General features: G+C 39.7%; 1 protein-coding gene across 3 annotated transcripts in view; it reads left to right on the forward strand.

Moving 5' to 3' along the window:
• Positions 1 to 249: 249 nt before the first annotated feature.
• PER3 (period circadian regulator 3) overlaps positions 250 to 19,409 on the forward strand; it is a 43,597-nt gene continuing 24,437 nt past the window's right edge. The window contains exons 1-9 of one of the 3 annotated variants that reach the window (XM_075605018.1): positions 250 to 578; positions 8,874 to 9,361; positions 9,881 to 10,032; positions 10,812 to 10,927; positions 12,842 to 13,043; positions 13,566 to 13,614; positions 15,970 to 16,112; positions 17,793 to 17,871; positions 18,937 to 19,043. In XM_075605018.1, coding sequence (XP_075461133.1) covers positions 9,063 to 9,361; positions 9,881 to 10,032; positions 10,812 to 10,927; positions 12,842 to 13,043; positions 13,566 to 13,614; positions 15,970 to 16,112; positions 17,793 to 17,871; positions 18,937 to 19,043 — 1,147 coding nt within the window. In that variant the 5' untranslated portion in view covers positions 250 to 578; positions 8,874 to 9,062. Of the gene's footprint in view, positions 579 to 8,873; positions 9,362 to 9,880; positions 10,033 to 10,811; positions 10,928 to 11,320; positions 11,381 to 12,841; positions 13,044 to 13,565; positions 13,615 to 15,969; positions 16,113 to 17,792; positions 17,872 to 18,936; positions 19,044 to 19,409 lie in introns of those variants that run through there. The other 2 variants (XM_075605019.1, XM_075605020.1) reach the window with 2 other exon arrangements.

Below are 19,409 nucleotides of genomic sequence, written 5' to 3' on the forward strand. Positions count from 1 at the left end.
ATTGGTTACACATGGCGAAGGGGCCTTGATACGTTGCTTATTGTTGCTATAGTAACAGTGTGTCTGCACAGTAATCGATCTTGAGTTTTGCACTTCTTTGTGCATTAAAGAAACCTTGTGGCTACCAAAAGGAACACGTGAGTGCATTCCCCTCTCCCCCCTCTCTCTCTTCCCATTGCGGAGTGCTGGTGTAACCAGGTATTCTGTACGTGCACAGCCAGGTGACCAGCCACCGGCTACCGGAAACAGCGCCAATGGTCGCATTCTCCAATCCCGTCCAACCACGCCCCTACCAATGGGAGAGCGGCGGGCTCCAGGATCCGACCAATCGGAGAGCAAGGGCGGGGCCTCGTCACGTTGCAAGGGGAATGTGTGTTGTGTGGGATGTGCTGCTGTTGCTGACAGCTCGGGGAGTCAGACGCGGGTCAGACACTGAGCACAGAACAGGCACTGCTTATCTCTTACATTGAGGCAAGTTTCTTATCACGCAGCCAGATGGTGGTGTCCTGTGTACAGCTGGCAGCGCAGATCGTGAGGTCTCACCTCCGCCTGACATCAGCAGCCTGCATGCCCGACTGGTAAGTGATGTTCACACAATGTGCTGATTCCCTTCATTATCCCTCCGGAGGTTATTGTTGGTGTAATATATTTGCACTTTGAAAGAAAAAAAAAAATAGAATCAAAATCACAGTTTATCATCCAACTCCTTTTTTTATGAACTCATTTCTCATTTATGGGTAATGTGGGCACTTTGCCTCTGAATCTGTTATGTACGCGATCTGCATTTGGTTCCTACCACTGGATAGATAAAATGCTATATAATGTTTACATCTTGTTCTCCTGTTGCTATAAACACTGAGGGGGGAGATGTAATGAGGTGTAAAGAAAGTGCATGTAGAAGTTTGTTTGGATACATTGCTCCATTTTCTGCTTGGGTCAAAAAGTTTACGCCGCCTCTGTGATTTTATTTTAACGCAAATACAAGATACAAAAGTGGCGTAGAGTTTGCTGCATCACATTATAGTCTATGCGTCGGGTAACTGCTTTCTATTGTCATTCACCAAATCGCAAGGCGAGCAAAGAACTTGGAGAAAAGACCTTGATACATAGACGCAAGATAAAAATGTGAGGATTTGTCGGTTTTGCTTAAAATGTAATCTAGTTCCTCTCTGCTAAATTCTTCTGTTGTTGATTTTAGTCAGGATTTCACAGCAGCTCTAGGCCTGGGTTGTGAGTGACAGAGGATCATGTGTATCCCGTGGAAGAGACACCAGTGGATAGGCAGCAGAGTTTATGCATTGGATGCTGGCTCCCTCTTCCTGCTGTGTATTAACTCCATGAGTACTAGAGGAATCTTAAGACTAGCTGTGACAATATTACATTAAAAAACAGACCATCATGAACATAGAAAATGCTATATAAAGTATCAATCCAGGTTGCATTACTAGTTTTTTTTTATGTTATAGGATTGAAGCAGGGGGGCTCCAGAACTGAGCCCCATTAATTTCAGCTCCGGGGACCCCTTGCTTCCAGAGACACTTGCCTCTGTAGGGGGTGCCGGTATCTCTGCAGTCAGGGAACTTGTGTGGCTAATTGCGGCTTTTAAATAGCCCGCGTCACGCAGACCAATTGAAAGCTGTGACATCTTCCCTTGCGGCTTCCTATTGGCCATGGACATTTAAAGTCACAGAGATACCAGCACCCCCTGCAAAGGTGAGTATCTCGGGAAGCAGGGAGTCCCTGGTGCTGAAATGAATGGGGTTCAGCTTTGGAGACCCCCCCCTCCCTGCTTGAAACCTAAAACAAGAAATGCAACCTGGATTGCTTTAAATAGTGCATTTTTGTAATGTATCTCCGCAGATAATGTTTGCCGTTATTGTTGATGGCCACAAACCTCTAAGTTCTTATTTATTTAACCCCCTCAGTACCTGCATAGCATTTCTGTGCCCCTTGCAGCACAAAAGAATGGTGTTTTTATATAGGTCAATACTGGCTATTTCCCAGGATTCGGATGGTGTGAGTGGCAGCACTTATGTTTGATCTGCTTGTGAATGTTGAAAGATTAAAAAAAGGCTGTGTTTGAAATCTTTATTCTGTGAAACAGATGGGCTCTGGGAGCTGAGCACATTAACTGGGTCCTGCCAGAGACATGCATCAGCATGACAATGACAGATTGTCATAGAGCACACAACCAATGAGAATGTCAGAGCTCCTCCTGATCTGTTCATTGGTTCTGTACCACTGACTAACTCCTCAGCTCAGCAATTCACGTGCATCAGACATGCTTTCCAGAAACCCAGCAGTGCTGCAGGGCACATGTTTTTAGTGTCGTTGTTTACGCAAATGGCATATATTTAGGAAACCTTTCTAAACGTTTTCATACAATAGTAATAATGCGGCAGACTTTTCAATGGCTTAGATACTGTGTTCACTTTGTATTTTTCTGTTTTCTGTCGTGTGTTGTTGCCAATAGTGAATCTGGATTGCTAAATCGTTCACTGAATTCACCAAATGTATAACGCTCCCGAACCAACGGTAATTTAACCCGCTATAGACCGTAGTAATTTCCCCTTGTGACTTTTTAGGAAGTGCATTTTTATTCCCTCCAATTGGCGTTATTCACTAACTTCAGTTGCTGTTTAATGCACCCCGATCTGGCATGCGAATTAAAGACCCACATTCAATAGTGTGTTAACCTTCAGCATGACTTGACACCCATTTAGAAATCTCTCTATCTCTATCTCTATCTCTATCTCTCTCTCTCTCTCTCTCTCTCTCTCTCTCTCTCTCTCTCTCTCTCTCTCTCTCTCTCTCTCTCTCTCTCTCTCTCTCTCTCTCTCTCTCTCTCTCTCTCTCTCGTGCGCACGTGACTTTTTATGTGTGATGGTTTAATACATACTGTTACCTAGCTGCCTTACTTAAAATAAGTCAGAGCTACCCTAATTTAGTCACAATATATATATTCTAATTCGCTTCCACCACCGAAAGAATATCAAAATGTAATTTGTAGCGTCTATGGTTCCTGTTTACTAAAGAGAATATATGTACTTGACATAAAAATGTGTTGTAGTAAAAATTTAAATTGATATACAAAATGTGCAGGTTATAATCAGAGCCAAAAGTTATACTTATTAAAGGTGAATCTGGTTCAATTCCCTGTGTCTGCTCCTTGTGACCTTGGGCAAGTCACTTTATCTCCCTGTGCCTCAAGCACCAAAAACATAGATTGTAAGCGCCACGGGGCAGGGACCTGTGCCTGCAAAATGTCTCTGTACAGCGCTATGTAAAACTAGCAGCGCTATACAAGAACAAAAAATTATTATTATAAACAAAACAGAAATCCTATAATTTACCACATGGGTGCGCAAACTGGGTGGTGGGGGCGTGAGTTTTTGTGGGGGGTTACATAGGCCCTGCGCTTCCCCGACGGAACCTAAATTCCGGGGATCGCGCAAGACCTCCGTAACGTTACTTACATTAATTTTCCAGTGACGCATCGCCATGGCAGACCTGGGTCAGGTAAAGTTGCCATGGCAACGTGAGGTCACATGACCCCACTGTGTCATTTTCATGCCGAAGTTGAGCAGGGGGTGAGAGCCGGCTGGGGGCGCAGGTAGAAGAATTTGCACACCTCTGCGCTACCACATAACAATATATCTTTTTGCTCCAAGAGGTCATGGATTGGAATATGAGAATTCACGTATGTTGTTGATATGAGACACTCCTCTGTTTTAAATTCTGATTTCTTAACTCAATTGCAGGGCTTATATCCTAAAATCCTTTAATTGAAAGCAACATATGCCCCCTTTCAGGATGTGTTCTCAACCCACCCTTTTCATTAATCTCTCTGGATAACATTTTTTTACTTTAAAAATTGGCTGAATATATAAAAGACCTCGCAATTGAATTACTCTAGTACTTTGGCGGACACCATCTTCACTGTTGCGTCTGTGTACATAATATGTGCGTCTGTATATGAAACATGACACTTTATCTTCCACTTCTGCACGAGAACAGATATTAGAGATTATTCATAGACCACCCTCTCATTCTTGATATCATTTGATTTGTGTGATCACAATTGTTACAAATATCTATTTGCCATTCTTGCGAATCTCTGTCAGACCCAAGATTCATATTTAGTGACTTTACCCAAACCATTGGGCTGACATCTGGGTCACACCCCCCTGGTATTCAACAGATCACCCAAAGACTGCTTTCCAAGGTACATTTAAAAAGTTTTAGTTTATTTCCCCAATCAGGGAAGAATTGCGACCCCATTTCAATCCCCCACTTGCAAACCCAGGTGTTGACCCCAGATACCTCGGTCCCTAGACAAACACAAATGCAGGTCTTGACCCCAATAAACCCAATTATGGTATTTTTAAGAAAATTTGCAACTTAACATTAACCTCTCATGTGCCCATTGATTGATTAAAATACTTTCTGCCATATTCATGGCAAAAAAGTGTGTGTGTGTGTGTGTGTGTGTGTATCTATCCTGTGTATCTAACAATTACAACAATGTGAGGGATAAGGGGCTTATTTTCCTGTCACGGATGATATCACTAAAAGACTTTTCAATAGTGCAAATGGTAATATATCAAATCGGGATATAAATCTATCTCTCTGGTATTGACATACGTAGAATTGACGTATGAAGAAAGTAAAGCCTCAGATCCTCTCCCTAAATAGGATTAATAAACGTGTTGGACATTAAAACTCATTAGATTTGTTGTAAATCTAAAAGTTGCTATTCACCATTTAGTGAATTTGGACAAGCATGTGTTGTGACTCTTATGGCGTTGATAGATTTTTGTTCTCTGATCTTCTTAGCAGCAGTGGGAATATTTGCCAAAATCTGCAATCTGCTTTTTTTATTCCTGCTATGAAGGAAAAATGTACTGTGAACAAAATATGACTACATATTTTAGGCTTTTTTTTTTTTAGGAATACAGGAACTACTTGGGAACAATACAGTTTATTAGTGGAACTTTTGCATTGAATGATTTATTTTCATACCAACAAATCGCACAAGCAAGTTTTAATTTTATGTACAGTAGTTGCCAACCTTTTATACAGCGCATTATAGTGTCTAAACTTGCAAAACAAACATGAAACCATATTATTTCTGTTATCATTAGACTGATAAGTAAACATTTGTCCGAGGAATCCTAGCCTAAAATACCTTCTATTGGCTGTACAATGGGATACAGTGAGGCAGAGCCAATTCAGATTTCTATAGTTTGAATTTTTTTTTATTATTTGAAAGGCACAGGTCACTCTGTTGCTAACTGCCTTTAAAGCCTTTATAGCTGCAGACCAAGCATAATGCCACGTTTTAAAAAATAAAAATAAATCAGCTCTGTACTTTTACTCTGTTTGTGCTCCCCTTTTCTTTTTCACTTCTATACAACGGCTTAGTTCTTTCTAGATTCATATTGATTTAACATGGACTCCACATTTTATTTTTCAACTGCATAGACTACTGTACAGGCATACCCCGGTTTAAGGACACTCACTTTAAGTACACTCACGAGTAAGTACATATCGCCCAATAGGCAAACGGCAGCGTGCACATGCGCCTATCGGCACGTCCTGAACAGCAATCCCGGCTCCCTACCTGTACCGAAGCTGTGCGCAAGCTGGGAGACTATAGAGCCTGTTACAAATGCATTATTTACATCAGTTATGCACGTATATGATGATTGCAGTACAGTACATGAATCGATAAGTGGAAAAAAGGCAGTGCTTCACTTTAAGTACATTTTCGCTTTACATACATGCTCCGGTCCCATTGCGTACGTTAATGCGGGGTATGCCAGTATTACAATCCTAGCTACAGAAACTGAAAAAATAAATAGTTTTTTCTTTGTGATAGTGTTTAAACAGCAGACCAAGCAATATCCTACATGTGTTGCCACCCCATTTCACAACTGGCGTGCCCCCTCTATTTCCCTGCCTCTTCACATGTATTTCTCTCCCCTACGTCTCGCTCCTCGCTCTCTTCTTCTCTCACCCACCAACAATTACCCCATTCTCAGTCAAACCCTCCCCCCACCTCGCATGTATTTCTCCCCCCTCTATCTCACTCGTACTTCTCCCCCCTCTATCTCACTCGTACTCCCTCTCTTCTTCACTCCCTCACCCCCTCTCTACTCTCACTTTCCCCCCTCCATAAATTTCCCCGCTCACTTAATCCCCCCTCACACTAATTTCTTCCCCCACTCCCCCTACACAATCCCCCCCCCCCCCAAAAATACATACAAAAAAATCCCACCCCCCCATACAAGAAACCTTCCCATCCCCATATACATACAAAAAAAAATCCCCACTCCCAAATATATACAACCCCCCCCCCCCCCCAAATGGGTCCGGAGCATGTATGTAAAGCAAAAATGTACTTAAAGTGAAGCACTACCTTTTTCCACTTATTGATGCATGTACTGTACTGCAATCATCATATACGTGCATAACTGATGTAAATAACACATTTATAACAGGTTCTATACTCTCCCTGCTTCGGCACAGCTTCAGTACAGGTAGGGAGCTGGTACTGCTGTTCAGGGCATGCTGACAGGCGCATGCGCGAGCTGCCGTTTGCCTATTGGGCGATATGTCCCTACTCGCGAGTGTACTTAAAGTGAGTGTCCTTAAACCGGGGTATGCCTGTATTTCTTTTTAGGTAGTAAAGTTTGAGGATTACCAGTTTGCCGTGTTTCACAACACTAAATGTGTCACTTGAAGTGGGGAAATGTAGTGTACAAACCAGACCGTTCCTTCCTTCTTTAGGGAAGGTGTTGATAGTCACATTTGTCAAAGTTATAAAAGGTGTTGGTGTTTTTTTTTTTTTTGTCTTATTAAAACATAATGAAATAGGCCATTTCCTTTCCGCCCATGAGGAAGTTCACGTGTGTGTGTTTTGTTTTTCAGTAGAAACTATACAGCATGAGTTGTATTTTGTACAAATGTACAGTGTGTTCAAGCTGTACTGTACATGCTAATTAAGCATTTGTGATTATATTATAGTATAGAAGAAGCAAGTGGGAAACAACAATATATGTAATAATTAGTATATTTGTTTTTTGTTTTAATTAGATTGAAGTTCCTTATTTTCTATGTCACTATGACGCATGCACTGTCTTTCTAGAATGTACATTGTACTCAATTTGTCATTTATCTCCACACACATGAATTCATCCAGTATTGTTACTTTTAACACCCCACCTTCTTTCTTTGTGTTTGCGTGTGCTTGTATTGTATCATGCTAAGCTGGCAGGACAAGTATATTAATTAGGCAAACACAATTTTATCATTGGCATATGGGCTGAGACCAAAATTGCAGTAAATTGATGCGCTCAAATTGTTAAATATAAGAGCTTTGAAAAACGGATGTCCTCTGGATTCCTTTTAGCTTTTCAAAGAGCTCTTTAATAATAGTATGATTATGATCATTATTTTTATTATTTGATTTTCCCATTAAATGATCTCCTTTTTGAACATTAACGTCACAAGGTTATTGTAGTACAGATAAATGAATAGGGTAGATGCTTTATTAAAATAGTGGATTGTTCTCACATCTATAGGATCCTAAAATGTGACTAATGCATATTTTCTGTGATTTATGCACGGGCATAGATGTAAAGTATTATATTAAAGGATAAAGCCAAAGTACCATTTGCAAAATTTGTATGCACCTTTTTAAGGTAAAGTGTTCGGGGGGTTGGCACGTGTGTGTGGGCTGCAGACTTCTCATTCAGATTGGAACTGACAATGTTTGGTTTTTACTTTGTGCCTCGGGTTTGCAGGAAATACTCGCCACCCTATATTCTGTTAGTGGGTTTGCTGATGGCTCTTGGCAGTCAAGAAAAATCTTTAAAATTCTTTTGCCACAGTGTCAGTCAGTTTAAAACATGTCTCTTAAGCGGTTTTGGGACGTATACCACCTATCCTCAGCTGGCAATCTCGGCTAGCATCATGCAGTGGGGTTAACCTCTGAATTGGCACTGAGCTCTCAATATTTCTTTCTATTAAAATGTTGACTGAACAATGAAAATGTGGTAATAAGCAGTACTCTCTAAACATACTAGTGGCAATATGAACTTGTGTTCTCTGAATCCCATTCTTCCCGCCCCTAATTCAGTTTTATCATTTCCTCACACGTTCTTTATGGTCTCATCTCGCTCCTACCTATATATCTCATATTTCCCAGCACGAGCCCAATATGCACCAGTTGCCTCTATATTTCTCTCATGTCATCCCCTCCGTTCCTCATAATCCCCCTCCACATCTCCATCCTCAGGTTTCACTAAACCTCATGTATCCACCCACACATGTCCTACCACATCTCTCTCTCTCCTATAATCCCACCACATTTTCATCTTGTTCTCCTGTGTCTGCTTATCTGTGTAAGAAAGTAAGTACCCATCATGTTTAAAAGAAAAAAAAGAACTGTACCATGGCAAGGTAAATACACATTTCAATGCCTCGTGATATTCCATGAATACCAACACAGCTCCTTCTGTCTGAAAGGTTACTCTTCCCTAGCATTATAATGTATTATTACAAATTCATTTACATGAATATACTTATAAAAATGATAAATATTTTGTTTTTAGATTTTTTTGGGATTTTTATGGTTCATAAATATTTTGGTGGGTTGGATATAGATCTAATGGGATCAGAAGCAGTTTCCTATCACAGGGTAATCCCACTTCTGTGTTTGGTATGAATGTGTTTTACCTCCGTGTAGTCTTATTAATCACTTCCTTTACAGCTTTGCCACTTTTGAATCATCCTTTACATAATGCAAATTTAACAGCACACAACAGTTAAATATTTTTTTTTTTAATGTTTTGTCTCTTTCTCTTTAGGTAGAAGCTGTTGACCTGTTTCAAACAGGAAACTAATTGTGGGTTGAAAATTGATTTATTGAACGACTGAAAGCTAGCAAGTGCCACAATTGTGAAAGTTTTCCAGTAGATATTGTTTCCCAAAGATTAATGTACTATTCAGAGGTGCACATTCAAACTTTAACAAGCTTATAGTACTTCACTGCAACAATGACCGCTGAACCTCAGAGTATTGGCTTGATCGAAAATGAGAACTGGTCTACATCCATTAACACTGAAGCTGAGAGCCCTCCAGAAAAGACATTTTGCTGCAAAACATTGGAGGAGCAGAACTGTCCGCATCACGAAGACATGGACATGCACTCAAGTGGCTCCAATGGCATTTACTCAAGTGGAAATGACAGCAATGGACATGAATCAAGTGGAACAGATTCTCATGTTAATGAGCCCAGTAGGAGATCAAACTGTGCTTTTAGAAGACCAAGCAAATCAACAGGAAGCAGCAACAGGTGATGAAATGTATTCATGATCATTTTTCAGAGATGAATAACTTTACTGTATTGTTGTTCACAGCTGCATTTTTGGTCATTCTGTGTCAATTTGTGGGAATACGGTCATAATACTTATGACCTATCGTGTGTGTGTGTGTGTGTGTGTGTGTGTGTGTATAGTACAGTATATATAGTATAAAAATATTGAGCGTTTTGGGTCTCAAGAATGCTCTTGTTGGTTAAGAATTTGGATCAGATGATGTCAGTGCAGGTTTGTAAAATTAGTCATTTAAACAGAATTCCTGCGATGCATTTAAGTTACACCTAAACCTGTCATTACTCCTATCCAGATGCTAAAATGGCTCTTGTTCCCAGGTGTAGGTACGACTAGTAGTAAGATTATATTTCAGGGGCACTATGTTGTGGTGTTTCAGCAATGCATTACATGGGCGTATATTTGTGGGTACTCAAATACTTCTGAATGTTGTCATCCAGCCTAAATTAATTGACCCCCTCTTTGGGTTTCTACGTTTGCAGTGAACAAATGGACAGAACTCGTTCACATAAAGAATTAATGAGTATGGTGAAGGAAATGAAAAGAAGTCTCCCATCTGAAAAGATGAATCGCAACAAACCCAGCACGGTTGACGCTCTCAACTACGCCTTGAAGTGTGTCCGACAAGTTCAGGGTAAAAACCCCAAATATGAATCTAGAACACTTTACTAAGCGCATGTACTTTTCTACGTCTAGGGTCGGAATTGAATGCCTCCTGTGATGTATACAGGAGATCAGCGGTGCTCAACTTTATTTCTCAAGACCCCCCCGTCCCCACCAAACAGGTCAGGTTTTAAGGATATCCCAGCTTCAGCACAGGTGGCTCAAGCAGTAGCACAGTCTTTGACTGAGCCACTGCTTGAGTCACCTGCACTGAAGCTGGGAAAGCCTTAAAACCTGACCTTTGGGGGGGGGGGGGAGGGGGGTGTCTTGAGGGCTGAAGTTGAGCAACACTGCAGTAGATTACTATACCTCTGTTGTGGAAATTGGTTGTCAAGAATGTTCGAAGGCAAACTTAACTTGAAAGCAAACCGTTTAAATCCCTTTTTTGCCTTTTTAACTTTACTTCACTAAACCTTTCTAGTATCTTGGGAATATGTGGGTTATTTTCAACCTACTGTATATCATACATACTACAGACAGTGATTACCAACCTTTTTTTTGTTTCATACCCACTCTAATAAAGTACTGTCATGGTCTTTTTGGATGTATTCTCGATTCTTCCAGTAATAGATTTTGTTTGTGTTTAGTAAGAACAAAAGATGTTACTCGCTGTAAATTCTCCTAATAGCCAGTAATGGGTTTTCTCTACATATTTAATATAGGACCCAAACTGTATTCTATGGATTCATTGTTGAATGTGCATAGTTAACTGTCATTAATATATGGTTTCTTATTTTTTTTTTTTTTTAGCAAACAGTGCATTTTTCCAGGTCCTCGGAGACAGTGGAACATCTCGGATAGATTCAACAGTATATACCGTTGAAGAGTTAGAGGCCATTACATCTGAACACCCACCGAAAAACACGGTAAAGTCCTAAGAAAAACCAAAGGATAAATGCTTATGTACTAAATCAATAGCCAGATCTTCGCAAACCTTTTTTAAATTGAGCACCGCCAGTATTGGGTATCAGAGACTTGCCTGCTTAACAGTGTGTCTCTAACATTAGGAAAGGAATGTTCATTCCCTGCTAGATGCTGGGGACCTGTTCATGTATTTGTGTTCCGTCTGAGTCATTCATAATGCTGCCTACCGCACTTCTCCTGGAAATGAAGCCCCGATTTGCATTTGTTTAAAATTGTGTAATTAAGAATGTAATTGCTTCTGCAATATTTGTGCAACATAAACAAGTCCTTGTTATATTAAATGTGATCTAATAAGTAAATTGTGCAAAGTTTTCAGAAGCGGTAGATTCCCTAAGGGCTTCTTCAGAAAAAAAAGAAAAAGGGGAAAAAAAAATACTTCTAGTCATTAATCCAAGGTAAATTCACAAGTTGGATAAATAGATATTTATAAGTTGTCTTAATGAAGAAAAAAAAAAACGCTGTAATGTAAATTAAATAATGCTACCTATTCAATTATAACAGTGTTTTCACAGCTCTTTTAAAACTGTATAATTATAAATAAGCACTCGCACGTGTGTACGGTAGGAAAAACTTTTAATGTTAAGAAATTAAAAGTAAATAGCTGCCATTTAGCTTTCAATGGCAATTATTAGGCAGGTGTAAAAGTTGCATTCAACTATTTCCTCCCCCCCCCCCCCAAAAAAAACCCCAAACTTAGCTTAAAGATTTTAGCTGTCTTGCATGAAAGGTGCAGTCCAACGTGAAATGCTGCTCAGACCACATATGCGCTCCAGAAAGTCATTCAAGTTATGTCCGGATTGCCTTCGATTATCCAAGTATAAAGTCCAGATATCAATGTGCTAGGGAGGAATAAGCACCTAAGGTGTCCACAAATTGCTGCGCATGAACCAACCCATAAGCATGTATTCAAGGTAATGTGTGAGAGGGGCAACTCTCATGAAGGCTACTGCCTATTACCTATTGTACACCGTCTCGGTGGTCCGGCAAATCCATGGTGTGCAGCAACCATTGTGGGTAAGAATCCAAGAAGCGTTTGTGTGAAAAACAGAGCACAACGGGAACTGGCGGAAAAAATAATAAATTATTTTTATGGGAGTTACCCTCTGATCATTATTTTTTCCTCCAGTTCCGGGTTGGGCTCTGTTTTTCACACAGATGCTTCTTGAATGATGGGTGGTTAAATTGTACAGTAAAGAAATCATAAGCAATAATTTAAACAGCAGTTATAAAAATTAAGCCAACTCATCCTGGTCGTTTACTTATTGTATTTTAGAATAAATTGAAAATCAATGTGTTATTTAACAGCAATGACTGTTTTTTTGTTTTTTTTAACATTTCTAAATAAGTTGTGTTATCCCTGGAGATCCTGCAGAAAAAGGATTTCAAATGGCAGACCCATGTAATGTGCCCTGCGGCCAATAGAACGCTGTAACGTTCCCTGCAGCACAATATGTCATTTTTTGGTTTCAGAACCAACATAAAAAAGCCTACAAATATTTCTGGAACTGGGAGAGGTCCAGGGAGCACATGTGATATTTATTATTTTTTTTGGTGAGGGATTGCTGCTTTTAGCTCCAATCACTTACTTTCACTAGTTCACTTTGGTTCAAGCTAGAACTGCCTCTTTCATCACAGTGATACTTGTGTGGCACGTGTAAGAGACTCTGTAAGCATTCAAGAACTAATGGGAGGAAAAAAAACAATTTTATTAAAACAATATGGATGTTTTTTCAGAACAATTTTTTTTTTGTATACACACCCCCTTCGAATTCCGTTCTCTACGTGCCCGTGACCAAATATATCGGTATAACCTGTTTGCAAGTTCTCTAAACCTTGTACTCTTCTCCATTTCACAGGATACCTTTGTGATTGTGTTTTCACTAACTTCTGGGAAAATGGTGCACATCTCTGACCAGGCATCTTACATCCTGAATTATAAGAAGAAAGTGCTGGATTCCTCCAGATTTGTTGAGCTCCTGGCACCACAGGATGTCGGCGTCTTCTACAAGCACACAACCCAATCACACCTGCTACCCTGGAATACAGGGGCAGACACAGGTAATCAGCCCAGCAGTGTAAAGAACTAGACAGAATCGTCACTCGTGCACCTTGTGCATTAATTAATCTGTGTAGCCTATATTTTTTTGTTGAAAATGCTTCACACACGGGAGAAAGGCAAATTGAAAATCAGAAATATGTTTAATCGGCAAACTGTATCCTCTATCAGAAGCCAAATAAATGTTTTTTAGTCCAGTGAATTTATTTTGCTTTTAAGTCCATGTAAATTCTAGAGGACTTATGAACCATTAACCTGGTGTGGTTTTTTAAATGTCATATATATATCTATATCTATATCTATATATCTATATATATATATATATATATATATATATATATATATATATATATATATATATATATATATATATATATATATATATATATATATATATATATATATATATATATATATATATATATATATTTATTTATATATCAAATTCATGCTGGAGATAAATGTTTACTGTATTTTTATTTTAAACAACACAAGTACTTAAATTGTTGTTTTTCTCCTTGCAGCATCGCTGTATGAGTATACTCAAGTAAAATCCTTTTTCTGCAGAATAAGGTAAGCTTAATGGTGTTCTGATTTGAAGAAACAGAACTATTGTTGTAGAATAATTGTAAAGTATTATTTGGAGTAACGGTTTAAAGCTGTCATGTTTCAGAAACTCGTGGGACGCTTTAGCCACATTGTCATAGACTGAAAAACAGTGACCATTTAATTCCCTCAAACTTCCCAAATCATTGAAACGCCACAATTGTATTGTTACAGATTAGTTAGGGGCTTGTAAATGAGGTAAGGATAAGAATGTGATTTCAAACTTGCAGGGGATTGGAGTTGTGAAACATTTTTCTGACATACTAAAATTGCAGCCATTCATTCATGAGACCCGACGAGACACTTTTGCTTCAGTTTGTCTGTGATGTTGAAAAGTGCTGCGGCATTTGACAGTGAAGTGGAGTTGAAAATTCTAACTAAAGAGAACCCCAGATTGTTTACTCAAATGCTGCACATTTTGTGCACATAAATCTTTATTTACATAGTATAGCATCAAGCAGTGAAAGTACCCAGTGTCAACCCCCTCCCCTCCAAGTGCAGCTTCTCATGACTAAACTGAAACTAGAATTCCTTCATAGGCGAGAGCTGCTTTGCGAATGATTAAATTGCAAGTGCGTATTACAGTATTAGTCAGATTGGGGAAGGTTGGTGGTACACTTATGTAGATGCGTATAATGGTCTATCTTTTATACCTAATCCATGCATGACATTAATTTATAAAGAACTATTGCAGTTACATGCTGAGCAGAGCATGAAATATTTGTATAAGTCTTGATCCTGTGTAATGTGTGTGTGTGTGTATAATTAATTTATTTGGTTTAAGGAATATTCATAATTGTACAGATCATAATAAAAAAATTATTCTCATACAAGTGACATTACTCTGCCTTACTTTTTTTCAGCAGCATATTGCTTATTACTTATTGTTGACGTAACAAGAAAATTGTCTCACTATCTGCTTGAGCAGAGATCCGTAGAATACTTTTTGAATACTTGTAAATTTGCAAAGATTTTTCACTACTTTTCCAGAAGTGAATTTTTTTTTTTAATCAAGCAGACCAAATACATGTGCCGTACGTTTTTGGTAGTTTAATTGTTGTACTTTTTAGTGATGCAATCTGCCAAAACCCAGATCGTGCCCTTGTTGGGAGTTCCATTTTGTCCTCTGAGAAGGAGTAACAGTAGACTTTTCAGGTTATCCACTAATAAGAAAACAATTCCATAAAGAGGCATTCTTGCTGTATGTGTGATTGCATTTACTTAAGGAAACACAATTCTATATTGGGGTTCTTTACATCTTGTTGAGATGGGTGAGACTGCATAATTAACATTCCTAGACATGTAAACTTCACATACATTTGGCCACGCTCAGTAGCACTCCTATTGACGTGTGTGGTAGGTATTGGGTTTCTGAGCTTGCTGGGAATGTGTGTTTTGATCTTGGATTACACCAAAGCCAACTAAACATTGTACCAGAAACGAATCACGGATATTATCTCTAGCTATGAATCCTTTCATCCACTAGGTGGAGTACATAGCCGTATTAATAATCTGTACAATTAACTATAGGACCCCATTTTTGCAGTAGTATATTTATGAAGCCTTTAAAAAAAAAAAAAAAAAAAATATATATATATATATATATATATATATATATATATATATATATATATATATATATATATATATATATATACGATTTCCTTGATGTAGTGTTCTTCTATAGCTGGAGGTGTTTGCAGCTAACTTGCAATAGCTAAACTGTTACGAGCATCGACAGAGTGAGGAAACTGACTCCTATGCTGTGCATGACTTCTCACTCCTTTTTGAAGGTGTGTAACTTCATTTGGAGAAAAATGAAAGCTGTTTTCACCGCCCCATATGCAGGCTTCACCAATGTCTGCTACCTATTGTAATATTGTGGCACTGAATAATATTAAGTTAGTACCTTCGGGACCAGAAGTAGGGGTGTATTTCCAACTGGAAAGTTGGTCAATTAAAACTTTTCATGAGTATGATTTCCCACCCAAGGTCAATGCAATTATCACGTAATACAAAACAAAGCATTTTCAGGTTTTCCTTTGGGGAGCCAGTCCTGATACCCAGTGGACATCTATTTAAGAGCTCATGAAATCTCTGAAAGCATTTGTACTTTAATGCGGCTAATGCAGCTCAACGGTAAAATGTAGCATGCGATGTAATGGCTGCAGGGTTTAACTTTTCTAATAGTTGTTTCCAAATGGGGAAGGAATTATACCGGGAATAGAAACTGATATTTGTAATGCCCATCTCCCCGCAATTGGGACAAATAAATCATCGCCACTAATAACGGGATGGGTGTCTTTCTTCTTGTTTTTGCAGGCGAGATAAAGATCGGGATCATGAGATCCGTTACAATCCCTACAGGATGACGCCCTATTCAGTCAGGGTGCACAGTTCTGCGGGTGTCGAGGCAGAGCCATGCTGTCTTGCTTTTGTAGAAAAGATTCACTCAGGATATGAAGGTAAGATATTAACTATTAACGTAAGCGGAGTGTGGCGTAACCTGTTAGAATCAATTTGTAGGCCAGGTTTACTGCTTGTTTTGCAAGGGATTCAACACAACATTAATGAATGTAGAGCTTTTACACACAGCCATTCTATTTTTAAACGTGATTCTCTATACTTTTGTTTGTTCTACACATTGTAGAAGTGTGTGTGTGTATGAATATATACTGTTCTTTGCACACATTTCCTCCCATCCCTCTTTTGATTTGCTGCTGCCTCCTCTGTGTGGATTATTGATTAAACTGCGATAGTTCCGATTTGGGCGCTATCACACCCAAACTCCCATTGAAGTCATAGTGCCCCAAGCAACACTATTGTAGTGTAATACATAACTCCCTGTGATTTGGTAATATAAATCATATGTGCATATGTAACACCCCTAGCCCCCCACCCCCCGGGGGAGATCTGCTGATAATAGGGGGTTTATTAGGGTTATGGTGCTAACCTGTTAGGGGATTCAGGAGGCCTAAGCTTCCGTACCATAGAGAGCTTTGGGTAGGGTGCCGTGCCTCCACCTACAGTGATTCCGCCACAGACGGGATGGCCCCCACAGGAACATATACATATATATAACTCGTGAATAACTACTCACACAACTGTATAACCAACAGTAACTTTACCAGCAGGGTCCAATACAACACTTACTGCATAACAACACTAACAGCCTCTATAAGGGTACAATCTCCTTCTCCACTCACTGGGAGTATAACCATACCCCTCCTATTAGCTCTGTCCCAAATGTTCCTGGGATAGTGTACGTTAGCCACGGTCGTGTGTGTGTGTGGGAGGTAGCGCTACCCCTGAAGTTGGTACCTTCCCTTTGGGCGGTCAAACAGTGGCCTCTCTCAGTAGAAAGGCATCCGCAGTGTCCCACGATGCGGGGCCTCCAAATAAATTCCCCACACTCGTTACCGCCGGCAGCTGCTCACGTGGTTCCTGGGGTCTAAGGAGTTCCACCATGGAGTCCGTCCCGCTTCGCAGCTTCTCTGCTCTTGTCACTAAAGTGAAGGGTTCCTAACTTGTGGGCAGCCCTACACACCAAGGCTACGGTGGCTAGGGATCTAACTGGGGCCCAGGGGGAGTAACATTGACCGAATCCCAGGCAGCCTTACTTGCTCTGAGGATTGTCCTAGCACCTCGCGTGCTCTGGCAGCACTGACTGTGCTTGTCACTGTCCCAGTGTATCATTCCCTGCTCAGTGTCAGAGTTCAAGGACATAGAGTTTATTTACTCCTCCCTGCTTCCTCAGAGTGAGACCTAGAAGAGGTGTAAACGCCCCTAGAGGTGCGGAGGAATACCCTGCTACACATATATAGCTGGACGTATTATTTCTGGCACCGGGGTGACCTCGACCGTGTCTACCCCAGTGCTGGAATATTATCGCTGTGGGGAGTCTGATCCAGAAGCATGGACCCCCTGAGCGAAATAGCGGCAGCACTATCTCCAGAGCCACTGCTTTAGGCTTTATCCGCTGCAGCTCCGGGGACAGCAAGTCCTGCTACATCTGTACATGGTATGATGTGCTTCATGCATCATTCTCATCATTGTCAAAGTTACCAGGGGAATGCAAATAATGAGGTGTAATGATATGTTTTATTTATTTGTGTTTTATGCTGTATTCTACTTATTAATTTTAGCTCCAAGAATTCCTTTGGATAAAAGGATATTCACTACTACTCACACGCCGGGCTGTGTTTTTCTTGAAGTGGATGATAGGTAAGGTATTAATCATCTTCACGTGTTTCTGTTCTAATAACTGTATTCATCTTTTTATGAGTGCGTACTGTCTTCGTTGGTAACAAAATTGATTTTCTATCTCGCTTTTAAAAAGCACTCCAGACTCTGGCAAATATACTAGACAGTGAAAAATGAATGATCACATTTGAAAATCATTTTTTAAATACTTTTGATGAGCTTACATTGTAGTGAACAAATATGAATTGGTCATGAATCTATCAAAATCCACCACTTAAAAACCTTAATAAAATGAACTTGTAATATTGGGCCAACGTGCAGATAATTTTGACATATTGAGTATAATTCCATCCTGATTCAAAGCTACATATTGTAGCTGTTAGGTCCAATCCACCTGGTCAGACCTAGCGCAGGAAACCTTACACACCAAACTTGACTCTACCCGGGGAGCTTTCCACGGCACTGCTATATTCTTAGTCTCAGATATGATAGTATAAGAGCCCGGAGAGGCAAGAATTCAGAGACACAAAATGTGGCTGATTTCTCACTTCTGTTTAATAATTGTACGGAGCGGTATTATATACAGAAAGGCAAGAAGAAAAAAACGTTGTTACAAACTGAGTTCCCACATATAGATTACACATCTAAAATTACATATACCACCTGGAAATGCCTTCCCTGGGCAACTTAAACATTTTATTGCTGGAAATAGGGATACGGGTCAACAGCTACCAATGGGGTCACATAAGGCTGGTGGTTTTATTTTTCGTGTAAGACATACTGAGACCGCTGATCTAAAACTTAACGAAGCTAAAATATTTAACTATTTTAGTCCCTGAGAAGAACAAAGCTGGCACATATTGCTTTAACCTTTTCAGTCCCTGAAGGGAACAGAGCTGACAGATACAATTTTTAACCTTACAGTAGCATTTGATAACGTAGCAGTTGCCATAAGAGAAGCTTTCTTACTTTTGATGTGAGAAAATGAGGGGTGTTCTAAACTAATTGTTGCTGCCTGTACCAACAAATTATGTAGCTTTTTTTTTTTTTGTATTGAATAATTTTGATGTGTATTTTTTATTACAGAGCTGTGCCCTTATTGGGTTACCTGCCACAAGAGTTGGTTGGAACCTCTGTCTTGACATATTTGCACCCAGAGGATCGTCCTTTAATGCTGGCCATGCATAGGAAAAGTAAGTTCCAACATGGTAATACAGACAGTATATGTTATTTTATCCGCCGTCTGGAAGGGAATTTTCTAATCACTGCTTTATATTAAAGTGCTGATCAACCCAATAATTCACTATGGTGCATTACGGGCTAATGCACCCAATCAGGCGTGAACTACCGTGGCCAATTGCAGAGAACGCTGGCTCAGGTGTATTAACCCACAACAGACCTTAGTGAATCTCCCCCCAGGAATCGTACATGAAATTCGTGTTTTTAGCAGCGGTTTTGCCAGACTTCTTAATAATAGGGCCTGTCCTGGTATCATGGGATTTCAAAGGGCAACAATTAAAAGGTAAAGCACAATCAATCCTACTATAATTACAGATGCC

The sequence above is a fragment of the Ascaphus truei genome, chromosome 6 (assembly GCF_040206685.1).
Source record: "Ascaphus truei isolate aAscTru1 chromosome 6, aAscTru1.hap1, whole genome shotgun sequence".
NCBI classification, from domain to species: Eukaryota; Metazoa; Chordata; class Amphibia; order Anura; family Ascaphidae; genus Ascaphus; species Ascaphus truei.